We start from the raw sequence: 23,151 nt of genomic DNA, 5'->3' as shown, positions 1-23,151 counted from the left end.
TACCCCTGATGGCCCCAGTCCCAGGAAGGCGTTTAGTGGTATGGCGTGCTGGCCGTGCGGTCGGGTTGCCTTTGGGGAGTTTTTCAGGGTTTGCCCTGTCGGGTTTCCGCTTTCTCACCTGCGGTTTTGTTGTCTGAGGTGCCTGCTTCATGCGTTCTCTCAGGTTAGTCCAGAATGTGTTAAAGGCTGCCTCCAGACGCGCTTCAAAGATTTCGAGCGGGTCGGGCATATCGCCTCTGCGCTGCACTGTGTCTTGTATTGTATGCTCGTCCGCCATCTTGCGTGCCTTTGCTTTGTGCTCCGTGCATCGTGAGGGTAGCTCACAGCCTGCTGCGGGGCTCCCGCCGTGTGGCCCAGCGGGGACCGGGATAACCCCCACCGGCCCAGAGGGGGGGAAAGCGAGGCCCACGCTGTCTGCTGTTCGAGTAATGGACGGAAGATCGGCCGCATCTCCCGCCCGGTAACAGTTTGCAGGCCTCAGGGGGTCTTCATGAGTGTGGTTTGCCATCGGAATTTCGCTTCAAGAGGTTGCCTACGTGTCTCCAACTTGAGGTATGCCCGTTTTAGGCAGAATTATGAGGCAAAAAGTCTCTTTTTGGGCAAAAAAGGAAGTTTAGCATGAGGAGCTCCCTCTCCCTGCATCCTGCTCAGTCAGTTGCCAGGCCCCGCCCCCCTTATTTTAAGCTTTTAATTGTAAATATCCAATTGTGTGGAAATCAACGTGAATTTCAAATTTAAGACCAATATAGTCAAACTGGTATTATTCAACAGTCAGCTATGTTTCTAATTCAGTTATTTTGGTCTTACATTAAAAAATCACTTTAGTGAATTAGCCCATCACCACTGTGAAAATATCTGAAATCCAAATGCAACAGCAATTCTATAATTTACTAAAACCAAATACTGTTAAATGCACCTTTGCAAAATATTATAGCATTAGAGTTTAAATTTCAGTAATTCGGGGGAATGTTCGGGGTATTATTAACTTTTTTATTTCTTATTTTTTTAACTTGGCAACTGGCTAGCAAACGCTGGCCAGCTACCACTTAATTAACCCTCACACTGAAATAGCGGTGTTTTTTTTTTTTGTTTTTTTTTAATCCGAGCCTAGGTTTGAAGCATTCATTTCAAAATGTTGGTCATTCAGGTCTTCTAAGCCGTCATACTTAGGAAAGATATTATCACTGTCGACGTCAGGGGTTTCCAACCTGCGGTACGCGTACCCCCAGGTGTACAATCTAGTTCCCCCGGGTATGTAAAAGAATTTTAGTAATGGTGGTTCTGCCACCGTTAAAGCTGCACTGCACAGGTTGGGAACCACAGGCCCATCGGATAGCCCATGCATTTAGGGCCATCTAATGGACAAATGCCTACAGTGGCCCAGCCATGCACTGTGACGCTTTAACAGCCTATCCGGGCCCCTTTTAATCTGCAGGGAGCGATTGGAGGAAGTGAGAGACGGTCACTCCCTCCCAACTCACTTAGACCCAGCTATTTAGGAGAGGTGCAAGCTGCCAGAGCCAGCAGAAACCACCCTCCTGCTCCTTAAAGATTGGAAACCGGAGTGTGGCTAACATTTTGACCTGTGTGTGTATGTAGAGTTTGTATCAGTGTGTTTCTCAAATTGTGTATCTGCGTGTCTGTGTTTCTACATGTATGTCAGTGTGTATCTTTGTGTCTATGCATCTGCATTTCACTGTGTTTCTCGGATGTTTGTGTATCTGTGTGTCTCAGTGTTTGTATCTGAGTGTCTGAATGTCTGTCAGTATATCTGCATGTGTGTCTGTGTATCTGCATTTGTGTCAGCATGTGTATATGTATGTCTGCATCTGTGTGTGTCATTATTTGTATTTGTACATACACATATGTGTCAGTGTTTGTATATTTGAGTTTGTATTTATACAGGTGTCAGTGTTTGTATCTCTGTATCAGAATGAGTGGCAGTGTGTGTACCTGTGTGTCAGTGTTTGTATATGTGTGTCTGTGCAACTGACAGTCTTTGTTTATGTGTCAGTGTTTCTATCTGTGTGTCTTTTGTGTGATTTTGCGTGTGTCTGTATCTTCATGTATGTCATTGTTTGTATCTGTGTGTCTGTGTATTTGCATGTGTCAATGTTTGTGTCTGTATAGGTTTGTGTGTTAGTGTTTGTATCTGTATGTCTATGAATATGCCTGTGTGTCAGTATGTGTATGTCTGTATCTGTGTGTGTGTCATTGTTCATATATGCGTGTCTGTGTATGTGCATGTGTGACAGTGTTTGTATCTGTGTGTCTGTACATTTTTATGTGTGTCAATGTGTGTATCTGTGTATCTGCCTGTGTGTCCGTGTGTGTATGAGTGTTTCTGTACAACTGCATTTGTGGCAGTGTTTGTATCTATGTGTCTGTGACTAGGGCAGAGCAAAACAGATACATTTGAAATAACAGCAACAATATTACTGACAAGCATTTCACTAATATGAGAGGTGCAATTTATGGAAATTACCAAGGGGTACACAAGTAAAAAAAAAAAAAGGCTTGGCAACCACTGGTCTACATAATACAATTAATGTATGTCTTAAGCAAATTAATTTACCTGATAGGACACTTGGCTATAATTCTCTCCATAGAACAGCAAAAGTTTGTTTTCTACAGCAATATGATCAAAATTCCACTCTCCTTTGCTTTTGAAAACGGCCTTTGTCTTTTTATTCATCACACTGTCATTGCTTTTTGATAACATGGTTATTTCCTTGTCTATAGAAAATGACAGTCAATAATATTCTCATGTAAGAGCCATTTAAGAAAATGGAAACGTTGTGATATTAGCTTTTTTTATATGAGTTCATGTTTTTTCAAATATGATTTGTCACAAATTGAAAGAGCCTAAACATGCTGAAAGGAGACCCATTGTGTTGCAAGAGCTGGCTCAGACCAAAGAGGGAACCTGCTAGAGGTATCTGGAGGTAGAGCCACGTGATCCCACCTGGAGACTGTATTCGTCTACCTCCTCCCTGTTCCTTTGTTCTCTGTCTCACATGCCCCCACTTTAATTACAGTACCTGCATACTCCTCCCGGTATTATGCAAATAAGTGTGTCATGCCTGTAAATGTGTAAAAGATGTGTCCTCATACAATACAAGTATACAAGAATAAGACACATTTTCAGGATCTGCTATATTTCCAGTTAGGTTATTTTGGCAATTTTGACTGATATTGTTGTTAAATCAATAACGCATTTGAAAGAGAGGTTAAAAGATTGCTCCAAGTACCATCACCACTTCAGTAATGGTGTTTGGAGTCTGTATGTGCAAGAAATGTTTTAGCTCTATTTCCTTTTTGAATTTTATTTTTCCTTCTGTTTTGTTTTAGGGGGGGACCGTGCTCGCAAGGTTACCATAACCAAAAACAATTTTATTAAAACGCTGTTTTTTGGTTGGAGCATTTCTTTAATTCTAAATTAGAACACTCCTTTAATATGTGGATATCTTATGCTTAATTAGCTCATAATAAAAATTAGAAATCCACAAATTAATATATGACACAAATTTCTTAGGCACGTGCATACATACCTCGGTGAACATAAGGACCAAAGGTCAATATACACGTTTGCGTGTCAAAGGGGAACTTGAACATGCTCATGTTACAGCTAGTCTCTATCCGCAGTGGGGCTCCATAACTAACATTGCCATTCGATGTGATGGTGTAATAGAGGGTTTTTATGGATTCATTACTATTGTCCGTCCTGGAAATTTAAAGGTAAAGTATTAGTCATTTATATTGAGTTGAAATAAAAATAGCAAAACGTAGTACAGCTTGCGCCAAATAGTTTTTTTTTACACATTGCTCAGTAACTGGGATCATTTAAGATTAGAAATATAAGGAAAAGGGTGAGGAAGTTGTAACGGATCACCTGGCACCCCGACTGGGTACCTCCGTTGAAGGATGCTCCTAGCGCTTCCTGAGGACTCCAAGCACTCCACCAGATACCATAACCACCGTAGACTCCTTCAGGTAGCAGAACAGGAACAAGCTCTTACAAGAGCTTAGTAGTGATATAGCAAGAGAGTATGACTAGCACAGCAATCCCTTGCAGCAGATTCCATCAATAAGAGACGGCACTCCAAATTGAGCTTAGTAGTGATATAGCAAGAGAGTATGACTAGCATAGCAATCCCTTGCAGCAGATTCCATCAATAAGAGACGGCACTCCAAATTGAGGGTGAAGTAGAAGGTTTTTATGCAATTCTCCCGTGCAAGGGAGACACCCACAGACAATTATGAATTACCCAATCACACACTGGTTACATCCCACACATCTCCTCCCCTTACCTAAGAGGTAACACAATTAGCCGTACAGTTTAAAACATACTTTTTACCCAACTTTCATAACTCTGAAACTATACATCCAATATTAATAAAAGTCACATATTATTAATAATCAGCATATTTCAAATACAAACATACCCAAAAATCATTCAAATTCGTTCAGCCGTTTGGGAGATAGATATAAGTCACCTTTTACCGACTGCAAGCACATTTTCATGCCCCAAACAGTTCCAGAGAATCAGGCTGTGCGGCCGGTCTATTTCCCATGTTAAAGTCAGTTCAAACAGACGAACGACAACCATTCGAATTGTCGAACTGTCGAATGAATGGTTGAATGAACTGTCTAATGAACTGTTGAATGCATTAGTTCCAGGGAAGGTAAAACTTCAGTAGTGTTCGTGCCATTCTGTAGTCGATTTTAGTTCCATGAGTTTGACGGCACACTGCATTCGAATGAATCAAAATGGCCGCCGCCACGTGTTCGGTTTTCTAATGGCGGCCACTTCGACTACTTCGGCACTTCGGCTGCATTCGAAGTGCCATGCCAAAACTGCAGGTCCTTTCCCAAAGTACTTAAAGTGCTAGAAACAGCACAATAAAAATCCATTATGCCCAAATACAGTTCTTAAAAGGCCATACACAGTCCAATACAAGTCCATAAGCCCCAAATCAGTTCCTTAAAGGGCAATACATCCCAGGGGCCATAGTCACATGGCAGGAGGCTTGCAATCAGTCTTCTCCAATGCCCAGTGGCGAGGCTGGTTCCGCCACAGAAGTGAAGATAGTTAGTATTATATGAGAAGAATGGCAATGAAGAAGAGAAGGGGGCAGAGATCAGGAGAAATGGTAGAGTAGTGTAAAGGTAGTAGAAAACAGGATGTTAACGATAGGAAATTAGAAAAAATCTAGTACCCAAAGCAATCCACCCATTGGCTGCCCTGGTAGCAATACAACAGCCCCCAAACCAGTCATTTGATCATGTTCAACATATGATCAAAGTGCACAAAATCAGATTTTAATTAAACGGGCCACAATCCCAATTAATTTGTTATTAACAATAACTGCCCAGGTTAATCCCAAAGCAAGCTGGCAAAGCAAAGACTCAAATGAAAACAATGAACACCCGAAAAACGTTGATACATCAGTATCACATCCAATTGTTACAATGTAAAAAATAAATTGAAATTATAAATACAATTCACTCACAGTGACCCTCCCAGACTTGGAAAGTTAAAAGGACACTCTAAACAACAAAAACTGCCCTCAGCAGCCTCCTGTGTGTGATTAAAAATCAATTAACAAAGAAGTAGATAATAACTTCTAAAGAAAACACAGTGTGATGTCTTTTTTTCTTCATGAAGGCTGTATATGTTACAGCGAGGGGAGGTTACTAGGGCTACATAAATGTGACACTGCAAAGGAATGATCTATATACTAACAGTGATTTATTATATTAACCCCTTAAGGACACATGACATGTGTGGCATGTCATGATTCCCTTTTATTCCAGAAGTTTGGTCCTTAAGGGGTTAAAGTTGTTTTGGTGTTTATTTTTTAAGCAAACTCCATCAAATAACCCTATTCTTGTTTATCGTTCATATTGTTGAGTTGAATTTGAAAATGAGTTGGGGGAGAGTTAATAGTAATATGGTTCTAAATGGTTATATGGGTCTATGCAGGTGCATAATAATTACAAAATGTTATATGCTTGAAACTTACATTTCGTAAATGAAAAGGTCTGGTTTCCACAAAGAATCACCAGATATATAAACTCTATCAATTCCACAGAAGTCATCTGGATTCCAGGATATAAATTCATTTTGCCATGTCTGGAATAAGAAAAAACATATTTTTATAAGGTGAATCCATATTATAAGATTATTTAAAAACAAGTCCAAGTCACATTGCCAGCTGTCCTTCCTGTGCATGTTTAGTGTGTGTTTTGTATATGTGTGGGTAGACTGTGTGTGATTGTGTGTGTGTGTGTCTCCCTGTTACCCTCTGCGGTAACAGGGAGCCGGGGGCCCCCCCACCGAACCACCAGGGATCATGGAATCCCCCCCTCCCTGGACACAGGTAAGCAGGGAGGGGGGAATAACATTTACATTTAGTTTACACATTGCACATTTACACACACACACACTGCATACACTAACACAACACACACTGTATACACTAACACAACACACACACACACACACACTGCATACACTAACACAACACACACACAAACACACACTGCATACACTAACACAACACACACTGCATACACTTACACAACACACTGCATACACTAACACAACACACACTGCATACACTGACACAACACACACACACACTGCATACACTGACACACCACACACACACACTGCATACACTAACACAACACACACTGCATACACTAACACAACACACACTGCATACACTGACACAACACACACACAATGCATGCACTAACACAACACACACACTGCATACACTGACACAACACACACACTGCATACACTAACACAACACACACACTGCATACACTAACACAACACACACTGCATACACCAACACAACACACACACTGCATACACTTACACAACACACACACTGCATACACTTACACAACACACACACTGCATACACTTACACAACACACACACTGCATACACTTACACAACACACACTCTGCATACACTAATACAACACACACTGCATACACTAATACAACACACACTGCATACACTAACACACTGCATTCACTAATACAACACACACACTGCATACACTAACACAACACACACACTGCATACACTTACACAACACACACTCTGCATACACTAATACAACACACACACTGCATACACTAAAACAACATACACTCTGCATACACTACACACTAACACACTCACTGCATCCACTATACTGACACACACTCTGCATTCACTACACTAACACACACTCTGCATCCACTACACTAACACACACTCTGCATCCGCTACACTAACACACACTCTGCATCCGCTACACACTAACACACTCTCTGCACTCACTACACATTAACACTCTGCATTCACTACACTAACACACACTCTGCATCCGCTACACACTAACACAATCTCTGCATTCACTACAAATTTACACACACTCTGCATTCACTGCACTAACACACACACTACATTCATTACACTAACACACACTCTGCATTCACTACACACTAACACACACTCTGCATTCACTACACACTAACACACACTCTGCATTCACTACACACTAACACACACTCTGCATTCATTACACACTAACACACACTCTGCATTCACTAAACTATGCACACACTCTGGATTCACTATACTGACACACACTCTGCATTCACTAAACTATGCACACACTCTGGATTCACTATACTGACACACACTCTGCATTCACTACACTAAAATACACTCTGCATTAACTGTACACACAGCATCCACTACACAAACATCCTGTATTCACAGTACACACACTACATCCACCACAAATTGAAACACTCTGCATGCACTATACACAGACACTGCGTCTAATACACACACTACATCCACTACAGACACTGCATCCACTAAACACATTTCATCTAGTACATACAAACACTACATCCACTACACAAACACACACTACATCACTGTACACACACTACATCCACTACTCAAATAAACTCTGCGTTCACTATACACACTGCGTCCACTACACAAACACACACTCTGCATTCACTGCACAAACAGTATCTAATGCACACAAACACTACATCCATTACACACATTCTAATTCACTTCCACTATACACACCACATTCAGTCCTACATCATTGTGAGCGGACTAGGTAGGGCGTGGGAGGGCCCGGGAGGGAGGGAGAGGGGGGGCCCAGCCCTTGTGCTTTGTCAGGGGCCCCAAAATTTCTGATGGCGGCCCTGTGTATGACTGTCTGCCTGTGTGTGTGTATTACTGTCTGTGTGTGTGTGTGTGTGTGAGACTGTCTGCCTCTGTGTGTCTGTGTGTATATGACTGTCTGCCTGTGTGTGTGTGTGTGTGTGTGTGTATGACTGTCTGCCTGTGTGTGTGTATTACTGTCTGTGTGTGTGTATGACTGTCTGCCTCTGTGTGTCTGTGTGTATTACTGTCTGCCTGTGTGTGTGGATGTCTTCCTGTGTGTGTGTATGGCCGTCTGACTCTGTGTGTGTGTGTGTGTGTCACATACAACCAATACACGCATATCACACACTGTTAATACACCCATTACAAATATCACACATAGCATACATATCACACACAGTCATCACACCTACTATCACATACACAGACAACACAAACATTACAGCATACATGGATGACGGGGGGGGGGGGGGGGGCGCTGTGAAGATTTTTCGCACAGGGCGTCTAAATGCCTAAGGCCAGCCCTGGCTGGAGGAGTCTGTTTATGTGTGCAGGGAAGTCTGAGTTCTGTGAGTGTGTGGGGACATTTTTGCCCCCTCTTGTTTACCTTTAAGCAGGAGGGGTTGCTATCGCTAGTGGTCCAGTGGAGGCATTCTGTGAATCTGAAATTTTGGTGGTCCAGTGGTCCGAGCATTGTGGTGTGCACCAATATTGGGTGCAGATCACTTTGAAAGTTCCTTGACTCAGAGTGTTGGCTCTGGCTCTCTAAATCATTGAGTGGTGCCTAGGAACCAAAAGTGATCTGCTTTCTTAAAGTGATCTGCACTTAGTAGAGGTACAGACTATAAAATGTTCTTTCACAGCTGAGAGAGCACCGTTCCAGGCAGGGAGATCCATTGCTCCTGCCTATGGGTAATCCCTCTTGCCCTGTTCTATCTACATTATAATTTCTCAGATGGTCATTTTTGTAACTTTTTTCACTTGCAAATTCAAATGCATCCACAAGACAGATACATACAGCTAAACCCTGCATGTTTTATGCAATACATTGCACTAAATGTTGAGTGCATACAAATCCAGTAAAGGCATATACATGTTGTGAGGGTATTTAAGAAAGTAAGTTTATTTTTCTATTCTTAAAGTAGAATGCCAGGCACATAAATACTACAGAGAGTGCCCTGACGCTCCCCCAATGTAAGTAGTCAAACTGTTTAGTAACAGTTTTACTTTTTACCTGGGGTCTAATGGGTGCCATTCTATGCCTTCTCTCAGCCTCCAAGAGAACTTTAATCTCCTTCTGGGGACTTTCATTAAAGGGACACTATAGTCTGACCCCCCTCATCACCTTCGACCACTTCCGCTATCTCCAAATCCGCAGCTTCCTGGAGAACCCCTCAGATACCAAAGTAGGCACGGCAGCCCCCACAGCCTTCAGAAAAGCTTGCATGCAATTCCCTGTACAGAAAGGCCAGAACTCCATTATATACTCGCATTTTACCCCAAGGCATGACCCCCAGAGCATTGTCCTATGTGTCGAATTGGAAGAGGGATCCGGGCCCCCTGGAGGACCCCATTGACTGGAAAGATATATGGAAAGCAAGGGCCTCAGTCTCCATTTGTGTAAATCACATCGAACAGGTATACAAAACTCTGTTGCGCTGGTATCTCACCCCACTTAGACTCAAACAAATGGGCCGCTCAGACACAGACCGATGCTGGATAGGGTGTGGCCAGAAGGGAACCTACCTTCACCTTGGTGGGAGTGTGCACTGCTGACCCCATTATGGCACCAAATATTTCAATTAACCTCGCAGCTACTACCTACTGACATTCTCCTAGACCTGTGGGTATGGCTACTGTCCAAACCCTACGGCGACATAACCAGGGCCCAAAACAAAATGGTATCCAATGCCTTATCAACCAGGAGAACAATTGTGGAACAATGCATTCCTAGCATTCCTGTGATGGAGGCGGTGGTGGGCAGGATCAAAGACGCAGTAGAGATGGACAAACTCTCAGCTGGAAAGTAATCTCCCACTCTAAATACCTAAAGAGGTGGAAGATGCGGACGGCCAGACCCAACCCTCATCCACCCCTTCTCCCCCCCCTCTTTTTTTTCTCTCTTCTTCTCTTACTCTTCCCTCTCCTTCTGTTCCCCCCATTCCCGGGGATATAACTTTTCACCTCTTATTAGCTCAGTCCCCAACCTGGCCTCTGGCTCTGGACAGCAACCATGTCACTCAGAGATGAACGCTGAAAACATGTGTTACAGTACTCGCCTCCCATGATGACAACGATCACACACACTCGAGCGTCTATACAACTCATTTCTCCTGAGTTGAACCGACGCCCTAGACCTAATTCTGATATCTGCATGTACTATAACGGCTAATTGCACCGACCAACCTCTGTTACCTGAACTACTACTGTTTAATTTGTATTAAGTTATGTATCTCTCTAACTGTATATTGTTGGCATTACGATTGTCTTGAACATCAAATACCTTGTGGAACTGCCAACCTGTTCTCTGTTCATTATTATTGTCTACATGTTAATATTCTTACTTTTCTGACTATATTGTCAATTATAAATATAAAAATCAACAAATAAAGAATGTTAAATCATGGGACACTATAGTCACCAAATGAACTTTAGCTTAATGAAGGAGTTTTTGTGTATAGATCATCTCGTCCCTGACGTTTCCCTGCTCAATTCTCTGCCATTTAGGAGTTAAATCACTGTTGTTTCTGTTAATGTAGCCCTAGCCAGACTTCCACTGGCTGTGACTGACACAGCCTGCAAAAAAACTAAATTCATTTTCTTTTTTTTTTTTTTTTTTTTTTTTTTTAATTCTTTATTTTTGTAGTGCACATAAAGGGTTACAGGCAGGCATGAGGTGCCCCGAGAGCAGTCCCCAAGCATTCACTCCGCTTAACATGCGGGACATTAGAATAACAGGCACATTTTCATATATATGATTGGTAGAGCTTGGCAATAGTTAGACGTGAGTGTAAACTGCAAGGTTTTAAATAGAATTCCATTGCTTATCTAGGGGTTGTTCTAAGTTGTTGCATATGAAAGGTAGGTTACAAGATTAAACGGTTAAAGGTTAAACATGGCAGGGTGGTATATGTCTATTGCCGTGAAGTAAGGCGTAAGAGTATAGAGCAACCGAGTATTAGAGCATAGAAACATAAAGCTCTGAGTAGCTTAGTAGAAAAATAGTAACATGACTCAGGAGAAATGAGTGTTCTAAGAGCAGTAAGCATGTGTGCATTTCTAGATAGGAGCACATTCATTACAGTAGGATGCTAATATGTTGTATAGTGGTGGTGATGGGAGCTAGTGTATAGTGTGGCAATACATTACATAAAGTCCCAATAGGTAGAAGCAAGCTCATGCATCTGTTTAGTAGTTTAGTCCCACTGAGTAAAGCTCCTTCACCAAACTGCAACTGCATCCCCATCCAGGCTTGTCATCCGATTCCTGAGCGTCGCTGAATGTGGGATCGTTCAGGGGAGTACCGAGGTGCTGCCGCTCCGGCGGGGGTTGGGGTGTCCCTCCTGCCCCAGGCAGGTGAGTAGGCCTGCGTCTTCTGACCCGAGACTCGGTGGCATATTTTGCCCGAGTGTCTCCCCCTCTTGAGGGTGGCGGGAGGTCCGCATGTTGGCTGCCGCTTGTGTTTCCGCCCATGTGGCCGACGCTTGTGGGTTGTAGCCCTCTTGGCCTTCCGCCCGGGTGGGCTGGGGTAGGTGAGTGTCAACTTTTGGTCCGGTGCTGCGCCCAAGGGACTTCCCCTCTCGCCCGGCTGCCCATAGTTCTCCCTGCGTTTTGCCTCGGCGCGCTGTGCGCGTTGCTGGAGCTTCTCCCAGAAGTTATGGAACAGGGCATCCAGACGCTGCCCAAGGTCTGTGCCATAGTTGTGACCCTGCTCAGGAGCTGCAGGCTGAGTTTGCAGTTGCCGCAAATATTCCGCCGCCATGTTTGATGGGCCACGTGTCGCCGGACCCGATGCCCTCACGCTGTGTAGAGGCTCGGTCTGGGTTCGCGGCGAGGACCGGGATGACCCCCACCGGTCCCGGGGGGGGGGGGGTAGGATGATTGAGCGTCGAGGTGGTCGTGGAGCAGGTAGGAGGAAAGGAGAGTGGCCGTCTCCCCCTTGCCAGCCATTCTGTAGGCCTCGGTCACCGCAACTTGGGGTCTCGGGGGTGTAGGTCGTCGATTAGGGTGTCCAGAGGTGCACCCCGAGAATCCCCGTTCAATTATGCTTCTTTAGAGTGGGTCTGTGCCAGGTTTACGGGGTATTTTCCCCAAAATCAGGCAGAAATTGCAGGAGCTGAGTTTTGGCACGTCCACTCTGCTTAGCAGCTAGGCTCCGCCCCCCTAAATTCATTTTCAATCAGATGTAACTTATTTTAAAGGTTTTGTCACCTGCTCTGTAAAATGAACTTTAATCACAGAAGCCCCTGCATGGTCTAGCAAGCTATTAACAAAGCAGGAGATAACAAGCTCTAAATTTAACAGAATTTGGAAATAAAGGAAGTGCAAACATTAGATGACTATTTACAGGAAATGTTTACGAAGACTAAGTAAGTCAGATGCAGGGAGGTGTGGATAGAACTGCATAAACAATGTGATTTAACTCCTAAATGGCAGCGAATTGAGCAGTAAGACTGCAGAGGCCTGAGCTATACAACACAACTGATGCATTAAGCTAAAGTTGTTTAGCTTTTGGTGACTATAGTATCCCTTTAAATCTTCTGAACTAGGCCCTGTGCTGCAGAGTCAATCTATGAATGCTAATATACTTATTTCAATAAAGCACACCTTAGTCCACATAAAGCTCATAGGAAACATGCAAATATAAGAAACCTTACCATTTTAAGCCAGAGAAGTGTGGTTAATGTCTGTAAACTTGTGTCCTAAAATGTAGGAGATAAATTGGGAAGATTAGTCGACCATTAATGAATAGCTTAATTAGACAATAATAAGTCTACGAAAAATACTCAATGTAAATAAAACAAAATATACAAAAATGTCAAGCTAAGTTCAAGTTATTAATATCAATTAAATCACATGCATAACAGGAGGTGTTTATTTCTATCTAGATGAAACAGGTGCTATTGCTATTATTTAATTGTATTTTTGAGACTCACAGAGGTGTAGGATAAAGAAAGACCTTAAGATCATTGCATTCAATTCCACTCCAATCCTCACAAATGGGCAGACCAACTCACAGCTTGTAATGGTAACATACTTCCCAAGTGTCCCTATTTAGGGGCCAAATCCCTCTTTTCCTATTTCTCTTGAAGCTACCTACTGTTGGTGTGTATGACATTACAACAGAGCTCCACATAGATAATACTCCAAGTAACGTGTCTTTAACCTACAATAAATAAGATATATTGTTCTTGTTCTAAACTACATTTTAGTTGCCAAAAATTGTTATGAGTAAGTCACCTAAAATTTTTCACACTCCCATTCACCCCCCTAAAATGTAGGTGTCCCTTTGAAATGTTGGGAAGTATGTAGGTGGCAGTAAAGCACTGGAACCCACCCGCTGACATATAAAACCACAGATCAACTCATAGACACACAGTCAAATGCACAGACACACAGAAACATTGAAAAACAAAGACAATAGACGTGTGCATTCGGTTGCAAACAAAGTGTGCATATTTTAGGTGGTCTTCGGCTCATTTGATGTCCGGAGCTCTGAAATGCCATAGGGAAGTATCATAAACAAACAAGCTGGACAATGGATGTGTGTTTTGTGATTCGGAGTTCAGTCTGTGGCACCACAAAAATAAATGATTGATGATTAGGGGACTAAATGTTGATTTTATTCAAAGATCAAGTGAGAAGTGATCAATACAGAAGGAAAAAAGGAAAAGCAGTAAAAACGATATATTTATACATTATACATTTGATAAATATATAAATATGGATTTTTTTCATGGCTTCTCCTTTTGTATTCCCTTTGATACTTTTTCTGACTTGAGCTGTGAACTAGAGATGTCCCGAACAGTTCGCCAGGAACCGTTCGCCAGCGAACATAGCATGTTCGCGTTCGTGATGAACACACGCGATGTGTTGGTCTGCCCCCTAGTACGTCATCATTGAGTAAACTTTGACCCGGTACCTAAACTTTGACTCCTGCTGACTGTGAGGTACCTGGTCAAAGTTTACTCAATGATGATGGAATAGGGGGCGGACCAACACATTGCGTGTGTTCGCCACGAACGCGAACATGCTATGTTCGCCGGCGAACGGTTCCCGGCGAACTGTTCGGGACATCTCTACTGTGAACCAAATGGTGTGAAAATGTGCCTATCAGTGTATTGTAAAATATATATGTAACGGATCGCCTGGCACCCCGACTTGGTACCTCCGTTAATGGATGCTCCTAGTGCTTCCTGAGGACTCCAAGCACTCTGGCAGACACCATAATCACCGAATCCAAGAAACCTTTAAATTCTCCCAAGCGTATGAATGCTGTAGACCATTGAATAGGAACCATACGAATAGGCTTGTACCCCTAGCAGTCAACTGGAACAGCATACAATAAATCCTTCCCCCAATAATGAGACGACACATCACTTTGAGGTTAAAACAGGAACTCTGGACTGGTTCATCCAGCCTGGCTTTTATTACACTAATCCACATACAGGCCACACCCAGGGGGAGGCATAAAATATCCAATCACATACATGGTTCAGCCCACACATCCCCTCCCCTCAGATAACATTAAACTCAATTATCCGGTACACTTTTTCAGCCAAGTTCTGGATGTACCCCAAAACCCGGGGGTACACCTTTAAATCCAGCATCGCTGGATAGCCCTTATTCAGGGGGACAACATATCCAAAATTCAAGTAATTCGGATGAATGGTTCGTGAGATATGGGGTTCCAAATATTTGACCGACCGCATGGGTAAAGTATCCGAAAACAGTTCCATGCATTTTGGCCCTGCGGTCGGTCACAAACAAGGGAATGAAAACAGGCGAATTGCCTGTGTTATAGAGCCTGGAGAGGGTTTGAATGAATTCCCTTGTTTATGGGGTTCTTTCTACCGAACGGCGGGTCATTCGGTAGTTTCCATATGAATTTCTGGAAGTATGGAGGTCTCAGCGGTGTTTGCCTAGTCAAGTGTCCGATTTTAGTTCCAGACACTCGACGGCAAAACACCGCTGTTCGGTAGTTTAAGATGGCCGCCGCCACGTGTTTGTTTCCCGAATGGCGGCCACCCAGAGGACAAAGAATACATTACACTGATTGCCAATTACCCGTTTGCAACATTGTTGCAAACTGTAATTGGAGGCACACTTATTCCTGGGTGGTCTGGTTGTTCGGTAGTTTCACTCAATATAATGAATGGAGTGATTCTACCGAACAATCAGGTGAATGCTGCATACATATCCCAGGTTAAGCTTAACACACAAATACACATATAATATTACAGGCAGTACACTAGAATATGTAGCACAGTCTTAAAGGGACAGTAGTCCCAAAAGTCCCAATATGTCCATAGATGCTGTTAAAAGGGCCAGTAGCAGCAATATACAGTACAATATGCCCCAAATAACCCAGGGGCCATAGTCAGTAGGTAGGAGGCTAGCAAACAGGCTTCTCCAGGGCCCAGTGGCGAGGTTGGTTTCGCCACAATATACTTAATATTTAGATTTTGTAGTACACCGATACGCCCATTCATACGCCTTTTTAATTTGTCTCAATTATTCTCCCAAATATATTGTGTGCATGATATTCAGACAAGCCAAGCTGCCACATGGAAGACTTTCGGAATGTCCAAAGTAAGTTTTTTTTTCTGTTTTTTTTAGATAGAGTGATTCGGACAATCTGAATTTATCCGACATGCACAAGTTTAAATGACAAGCAGAAATTGACTGTTAAATAACAATGTACCAAGTTGAAGAAAAAACTCTCACCAAGCTGACGATACTGTAGAGGTCAAAGTCTATATACACAATGGTTTTGCTATTCCAGTCCTTCACTGGTCGCACATTAGGACTCAAGGGGTCGGTCAGATTGAATTTCTGTATTACATCCCAATAGCTACAGGCAGTCCGATTTTCACATGAACCTGGGTCATTGGAAAATATTAGAAAATGCAGTGAAATTACAAAGACGGTTTCCTAATTGAGTTGTCCCAAACCGTGACCCAAGACAAAAAGCAATATAAATGGGTTGTCTTATATATTATATATATATTATATAGCGATAAAGTATATGAATGGTTCTGTGCTCCTGACCAAAGTTCTGGTCACAAAATACATTTAATAAATTACCAAAAATACCATAATAAAGCAAATGCATTATTATTAGAGGGAGTATATAGTATAATGAACTGTGTATAAACTCTAATGGTAGATATGAGACATTTAAAGGAGAAATGTCACTTTGTAAGTAATAACACGTTTCAATAGCTAGACAGGATTGTGAAGGTTCTACTGGCACAATTTGGCATCCAATGTAAATAACCTTAGTCATGTGATTTCCTCCTAAGAATGAGCACACACAAGAAACATGGGAAAATAGACACCTGGAGAGCATCAGCAAGTAACATGTCATACAGTTGGTACCACACACCTGGTATCTGGTTTTACTTACCTATACAACAAACTATAGTTGGAAAACACATTTATTGTATTTACTGGTGTGGCAGGGGTCTAGTCCTGCTGACACTAAAACGACATGATGTTCCATGACATCATGCATTCCAGCCTCTGAGACAATCTAGCACATAGTAGTCAGGTGAAAGTTGTTAGCAGGAGCAGCATACATTGAAATGCCTCTAAATTGCTGGGTATGTGAACCAAAATATCTGCACAGATTATGGCCTGGACCTGCCTAAGTCCAAATGGGATATATCGTAAAGTTGCTGTCTTTCGCCAATAAATCTGCTTTATACAACCTTGAGTGACTGGACCACTTGTTCTTTTATCTACTATTTGGCTGAGGTTTTGTCCACCTCAAGTCCAGTTAGGCACCTGGGATTGGCAGGGCTAATCTAACACAGGGCAAATGGGGCAGCTGCCCTAGGCCCAGTTACTTCTGGGAGACCCACAGCAGCTGCCCCATTTGCCCTCTGTCCACAAAACTTTCTGTAAGGATCACCGATCCTAAAAGAAATTATTGCAGGTAGCAGGTCTGCACGCTGAGGGGGCCCATCGGTTGGCTCATGCATGTAGGGTGAGCAGATGGCAACGTGTCCTTAGGGGCTCGGTCAGTGCTGTGACCCATTTAATAGCGTGAACGGGCCCCTCTAATAATGTCAGTGCGGGGACAGCCAGTCACTTCCTCCCAGGAAATATCGTGCGCTGCGCAGGAGAGAGCATCTGACTCCCAACAGCACCAGCTGACTGGAACCCAGGGAATCCACTGTCCTGCATCTAAAAGGTAGGACACAGGATAATGGCAAAATAAATAAATACTTTTTGCATATATGACTGTTTGTGTGTCTGTATGTGAATATATGCCTGTACGTGTATCTGTGTGTCTATGCACATCTGTGTGCCTGTATGTGTATCTGTGTGTCAATGTGTATCTGTGTGTCTGTATGTCTGCATGTTTGCATGTATGTGAATATGTGTACCTTTGTATTTGTCTGTCTGTGTATCTATCTGTATGTATGTATATCTGAATGTGAATATGTGTGTCTATATGTGTATCTGTGTGTCTGTATGCAAATCTGTGTCTGTATGTGTATTTGTGTGTCTGTGTATCTATTTGTGTGATTGTGTATATGCATGTATGTCTGTATGTGTGTCTGGGTCTGTGTATCTGCATCTGTATGTATGTATGTGTATTTGCATGTGTATCTGTATGTCTTTATGTGAATCTGTGTGCAGGGCCGGCGCTTCCTATAAGGCGAACCAGGCAGCCGCCTAGGGCGCCACATAGGAGGGGGTGCCCTGCGCCCCCATCGCCGGCCCTTTTAATGCTGCAGCCGCCTAAGCGCTCTATAGAGAGCCTCAGGCGGTTGCAGCACTTCCTCTCTATTACTCAGTGTGTACTTCCTGTCAGTCCGGACGGGTACAGGAAACAGAAGCTCCTGTACTGCTGACCAGAGAGAAGCTCGGCCACCCACGCTACACAGGGAAGGGGGAGGAGGGGGTAAGAAGAACACGGGGGGAGTAAGAAGAACATGGAGGGAGTAAGAAGAACACAGGGGGGAGGAGTAAGAAAACATAGGGAGGGAGGAGTAAGCAGAACATAGGGGGGAGAAGAGACCACTAGGGGAGGGTGGGGGATGAGCAGAGACCACTAAGGGGCAGGGGAGAGCTCTATAGGACAGGGGGCAGGACAGGGAGCTCTTTCCCACTACGTGCACACACACACAATACATCCCTATACATACACAGAAACACACAATGCATCCCTACACACACATAAACACAACATGCTTCCCTTACACATAGAGAAACACACAATGCATGTTGATCTCCGAATATTTTTTTTCTGATGCATTTCAGAAAACTGTGCCATAGTTACAAAAACACATCATATTGGGATAGCAAAATGTACATTTTGTGATGGAAATATTTTATATCACTTTCCGCTCCCACCTCCTCTATTATGACGTAAAAAGGAGTAATCAAGAAAAATACATAAGACCTCCAAAACAAATAAATTTACTAAACTGAGAAATGTCAAGAAAGTTTCAAGAAGCTGGAAATTATATAGGCACACAATCCAAAATATGACTTAGAGTGCAAAAAATGGGAGTATATCAAATGGGTCTCCATCAAGTCCAAGTAGATTGCAGAATTGTAATGTAAATATCTTTGCAATTATACAGGAATATTTTCTGCAAAGCATTTATGAAAAAGCAGACCCAGTAACAGCGGCTAAATGAAAGGATGGCCAAAACGTAGATCCCCATCTGTTGCACGACTCCCACAATACGTTACCAGCTAGGGATGTACCATTTGCCCATCCTTGCACAGTTGTATTTGGCATTGAGCAGTGTTTGTGTATTCGAAAGTAAGCATGTTTTTTGTATGGAGTATGTGTCTGTGAATGTAGGTGTGTATTTCTGTGTAGTGTTTTACGTACTGTTGCCATTGGCACCAGTGGGTTTTCTTTTGTATAATGCTTGCCTTTGAAGTAGGGGTGTATGTATGTGTAGTTTTGATATTACATAGTTACATAGACACACAGATAGATACACAGATGCACATACAGACACACAGACACACATACGAAATGTACACATTTTAGCCACCCTCCATTTTCCTACGTATTGGGAGCAGGAGTGTAACTTCAATGGGGTCCTGTCTGCTGGCTGAGTCTGTTGGGAGTACCAGTTCATGTCCTCTCCTCTTTGCCTGTTCCTCCTGTTCTGCTTGGTCTCTTAGCTGGGAGAATGTGTCATCATCTCACTTGCTCCCAGTACTGGCTGCCATTATTAAAGTGGTTAAACCATAAACGAACACTATAGCGTTAGGAGTATAAACCCGTATTTCTAACTCTATAGGGCCCTATCTGCTGTTTGTTTTATGTTCAACCCCTCCCGCCGTCTCATGTGAACACCTGAAAAAAATCTATATTTACTTACCTTTCTATAGCTCCGAAGCTCTCTTGACACTGCCAGCCAATCCGCCTCTCATGCCGTTGGCCCATCCAATGTTCCTAATAGAGGAGCACTGGAAATTGATGTACATGCGCAGCGAGTGCTGCATGCACCAAAGCTTCCCTATGGGAAAGCAGCCACTAGAGGTGGATTTCACTCTGCAATATAAACATTGTAGTTTCTTTGCAAGCCCTCACCTTTTCCCCCAGCACAAAGTTTATGCTAGGGAATAGTCCAATAAACGTCTTCTCATTAAGAAGCCTCCTGGTCTGTGTCTATAGTTATTACTATATCTACTGAATTTGTTTGGTTATTTTTTTCTTTTAATTTGAATATGTTTGTGTTTAATGTCTTCATTAATTCCTATTTTTCCTGCTTTTTTTAACTTATTCTCCAGCTTTAGAGAATATATAATGCTTGTTTCTGTGTTTACCGATCCCCTATGCAGTCAGGAGATCGGGCGGAAGCATATCTTTATATTTGTGTATCGTTGCCTTGCAACATGATGTCACGACGTCCAACGTTACGTATGATGTCAGCACGCACTACGTGATGATTGCGGCATGCTGGGAAACACGGCAAGGTGGCGACCAAATGCCAGGAAAAGCATGGACAGAGAGGGGGGTGACTATGGACTCATCGATTTTGTAATTTCTATTTAAATTGGTGAGTGTGTTGTATAGGGAGGGACATGATGCATTGACAAAGGGATTACCCCGAAATGTTTGTATTATTTGTCCTTCAAATAAATATCAGTAGCACTTTGATTTTATGCACACAGCAACTACTTGCACAGCCTCTATTTTTTTCTGTTTTGACTTAAGAAGCCTCTGTCATGGAGTCACAAATACACATGCACTATCACAACTTTTCCATGTGTCTCAGTTAGTATTACAAAATTTGGTTATTATTTTCTCATTTGTCTCAATGTAAACACAAACCAAGTATAATTCTTGTCACTGTCTCTGTGATCCCAGTGTCGTCCTTACAGTAAAGTTCTCCCTACACTAACTTGCTACACTCTACATTGAATCCTACTCTAAGACCACATTAAGCATTGACTCGTACATTATCCTAACACACTACACTAACACATACTGCACCAAACATGAATCCCTATACAATCACTGAATAATAAACCATAAACTACACTAAACATTAATCCCTACAATACCTTAGCAATTACTTTGGTTAGAGGACTTAGAAAAGGTTTACAAGAAAATAAAAAAATCTTGCATGAACTAAAAACTGATTAACCCCACCTTTACGTCGTGTTAGCTGAAATCTTAACATTTTTAAAACTAAATATAAGAATTCAGATGTTACATAAACACCAAATGTGATACTTAGAATACAGAAATGTGTTATTCTTGATAAAAGATGTACCTCATGCCTTTCATTTTACTTTTGTTTAGACTATATTTATTATCTTTTTATTTTTTTTATGACAATATATGGTCATTCTTTCTTCGATGTATAGTATTGTCAATATTCCCTAGTTCTTGTTTGTTTGTGTTTATTTTATTCATATATTATTGACTTTGTCAAATTATACAATTTATTATACAAATATGTTATTATAATGTATGTTGTATCGAAATTGATTAAAAGATATTTGAAAAGAATACAGAGAGATATCCCTAAAATGTAGTTGAGACATTATAAACGCTTGCAAAAATGCAGAGAAAAAAATACAAAGACGGAATTATTTACTAATGGGAGAATCTTCCTGTCCGCCCACACCTCCCACGCCTCACCCTTCTGTCAGTCCCTACATTGGCTTCCTGTAAGATATAGGACTCAGTTTAAAATTCTTGTTCTTGCTTTCAAATCTCTACACAATGCTGCTCCCACCTATCTATCCTCCCTAATACACAAGTATGTCCCGTCTAGGCCCTTATGCTCTGCTGAAGACTTACATCTATCTTCTGTCCGTACTCCCACCTCTGATGCTCGCCATCAAGACTTCTTGAGGGCTTCACCGTTCCTGTGGAACTCACTTCCCTCCTCCGTTAGATGCTCACCCAGTCTCCAATCCTTCAAAAAAATCATTAAAAACCCACTTCTTCATAAAAGCGTATCAATTAAACTGTTAATAGCTCCCGACTGATTCCTCTCTTGCAACTGTCATTAGTCTAATACTATCCTTACCTTTTTGTGTAATTTTACCCCACTCCCTCTAGCATGTAAGCTCATTGAGCAGTGCCCTCAACCCCTCTTTTCCTGTGTGTCCAACTTGTCTGGTTACAACTACATGTTTGTTCGTCCACCAACTGTAAAGCACTGCGGAATTTGTTGGCGCGATATAAATAATAACATAATAATAATTCAAGGTCAGTCCAAAGTTAATTTAAAACATAAACCCAACAAAGCCAAAGTGGTAGCAATGTGTGACTCTTGCAATTCTTAGGAATAATTTTTAAGAGCATTAGATAAATGAAAAAGAGAGATCAGTTAACGTGCAATCAGAAAAAGTGTGAATGTATATTAAATGAGTTACTTTCTGGCATTACATACATATAAGAAGATTTAAATTATTCTTCCATACATTCTTTCATACAGACACAGACCTGTACAATGTTGCTATCCTAACATAGATAGTTTCTCTAGAAATCTTTTAACAATCCATTTAAATGATTATTCTATTTACTAAACTGGGACATGTTGGAAATTAAGCAAGGGATTTTAAGGTTAAGGATAACATATCCAGTGTGAAAAAAATTCTCCAATAATTTTTCTGGCAATCAAATTCCTTTTAATTTCGAACAAATGAATGAGACTCCACAGTTAAGTGCTGGACGGATCAACATGTTTTGTAGATTAAAAAGCATTAATGCACACGTCTACAATTCATCATTAAAAAAAAAAAAAAAACACTCTGTAAATGGCAGATATATAAATCCTTGACTCATTTTCATTCAGTTTCTGAATTAAAAATATCATTTTTCTAGATAATAATTATTTAAACATTTAATTCTACCTACAATGAGTAACACGCATTATCGATTAACTTACCCAACAAGCATAAAGTAAGAAGCAGAAACCCAACGCGTATCACCATTTTTGACTATGGGTAGACCATGTAATGCGCTAGAATCTGATTAAGGAGGAAGCTTAAACTCTTAATGCTTAAGAAAATTCTGACGTTCGTCAAAGTGTTGAAACTTGTTTTATAGATGCTGATTGTCATCTGTGAAATAGGGTTTGTGGAAAACAATCTTAGATTGTGAGTTTTGCATTGCCACTGGTGCATAGCCCCATGTCATGGAGAAGTTAAAGCTCTAAAAGGAAAAGCTCTACCAGAAGTAAATGGTATGTAGAGTATTTATATCCCTCCCCAAAATAAATCACCC

General features: G+C 41.9%; 1 protein-coding gene across 2 annotated transcripts in view; it reads right to left on the bottom strand.

The window, feature by feature from the left end:
* Nucleotides 1–22,950, bottom strand: part of LOC134578278 (5-hydroxytryptamine receptor 3A-like) — a 29,379-nt gene extending 6,429 nt beyond the window's left edge. Inside the window, exons 1-7 of one of the 2 annotated variants that reach the window (XM_063437254.1) lie at nt 22,814–22,950; nt 16,152–16,306; nt 13,082–13,126; nt 8,812–8,988; nt 6,028–6,137; nt 3,552–3,724; nt 2,576–2,736 (exon numbers count right to left, since the gene is read on the bottom strand). In XM_063437254.1, coding sequence (XP_063293324.1) covers nt 2,576–2,736; nt 3,552–3,724; nt 6,028–6,137; nt 8,812–8,988; nt 13,082–13,126; nt 16,152–16,306; nt 22,814–22,859 — 867 coding nt within the window. In that variant the 5' untranslated portion in view covers nt 22,860–22,950. The remainder of the gene's footprint in view (nt 1–2,575; nt 2,737–3,551; nt 3,725–6,027; nt 6,138–8,811; nt 8,989–13,081; nt 13,127–16,151; nt 16,307–22,813) is intronic. The other variant, XM_063437255.1, reaches the window with a different exon arrangement.
* Nucleotides 22,951–23,151: the final 201 nt, after the last annotated feature.

Source organism: Pelobates fuscus, chromosome 12 (genome assembly GCF_036172605.1).
Source record: "Pelobates fuscus isolate aPelFus1 chromosome 12, aPelFus1.pri, whole genome shotgun sequence".
In the NCBI taxonomy this organism is placed as follows: Eukaryota; Metazoa; Chordata; class Amphibia; order Anura; family Pelobatidae; genus Pelobates; species Pelobates fuscus.
The sequence above is the reverse complement of the archived record's forward strand: the minus strand, read 5'-3'. Positions and strand labels throughout refer to the sequence as shown.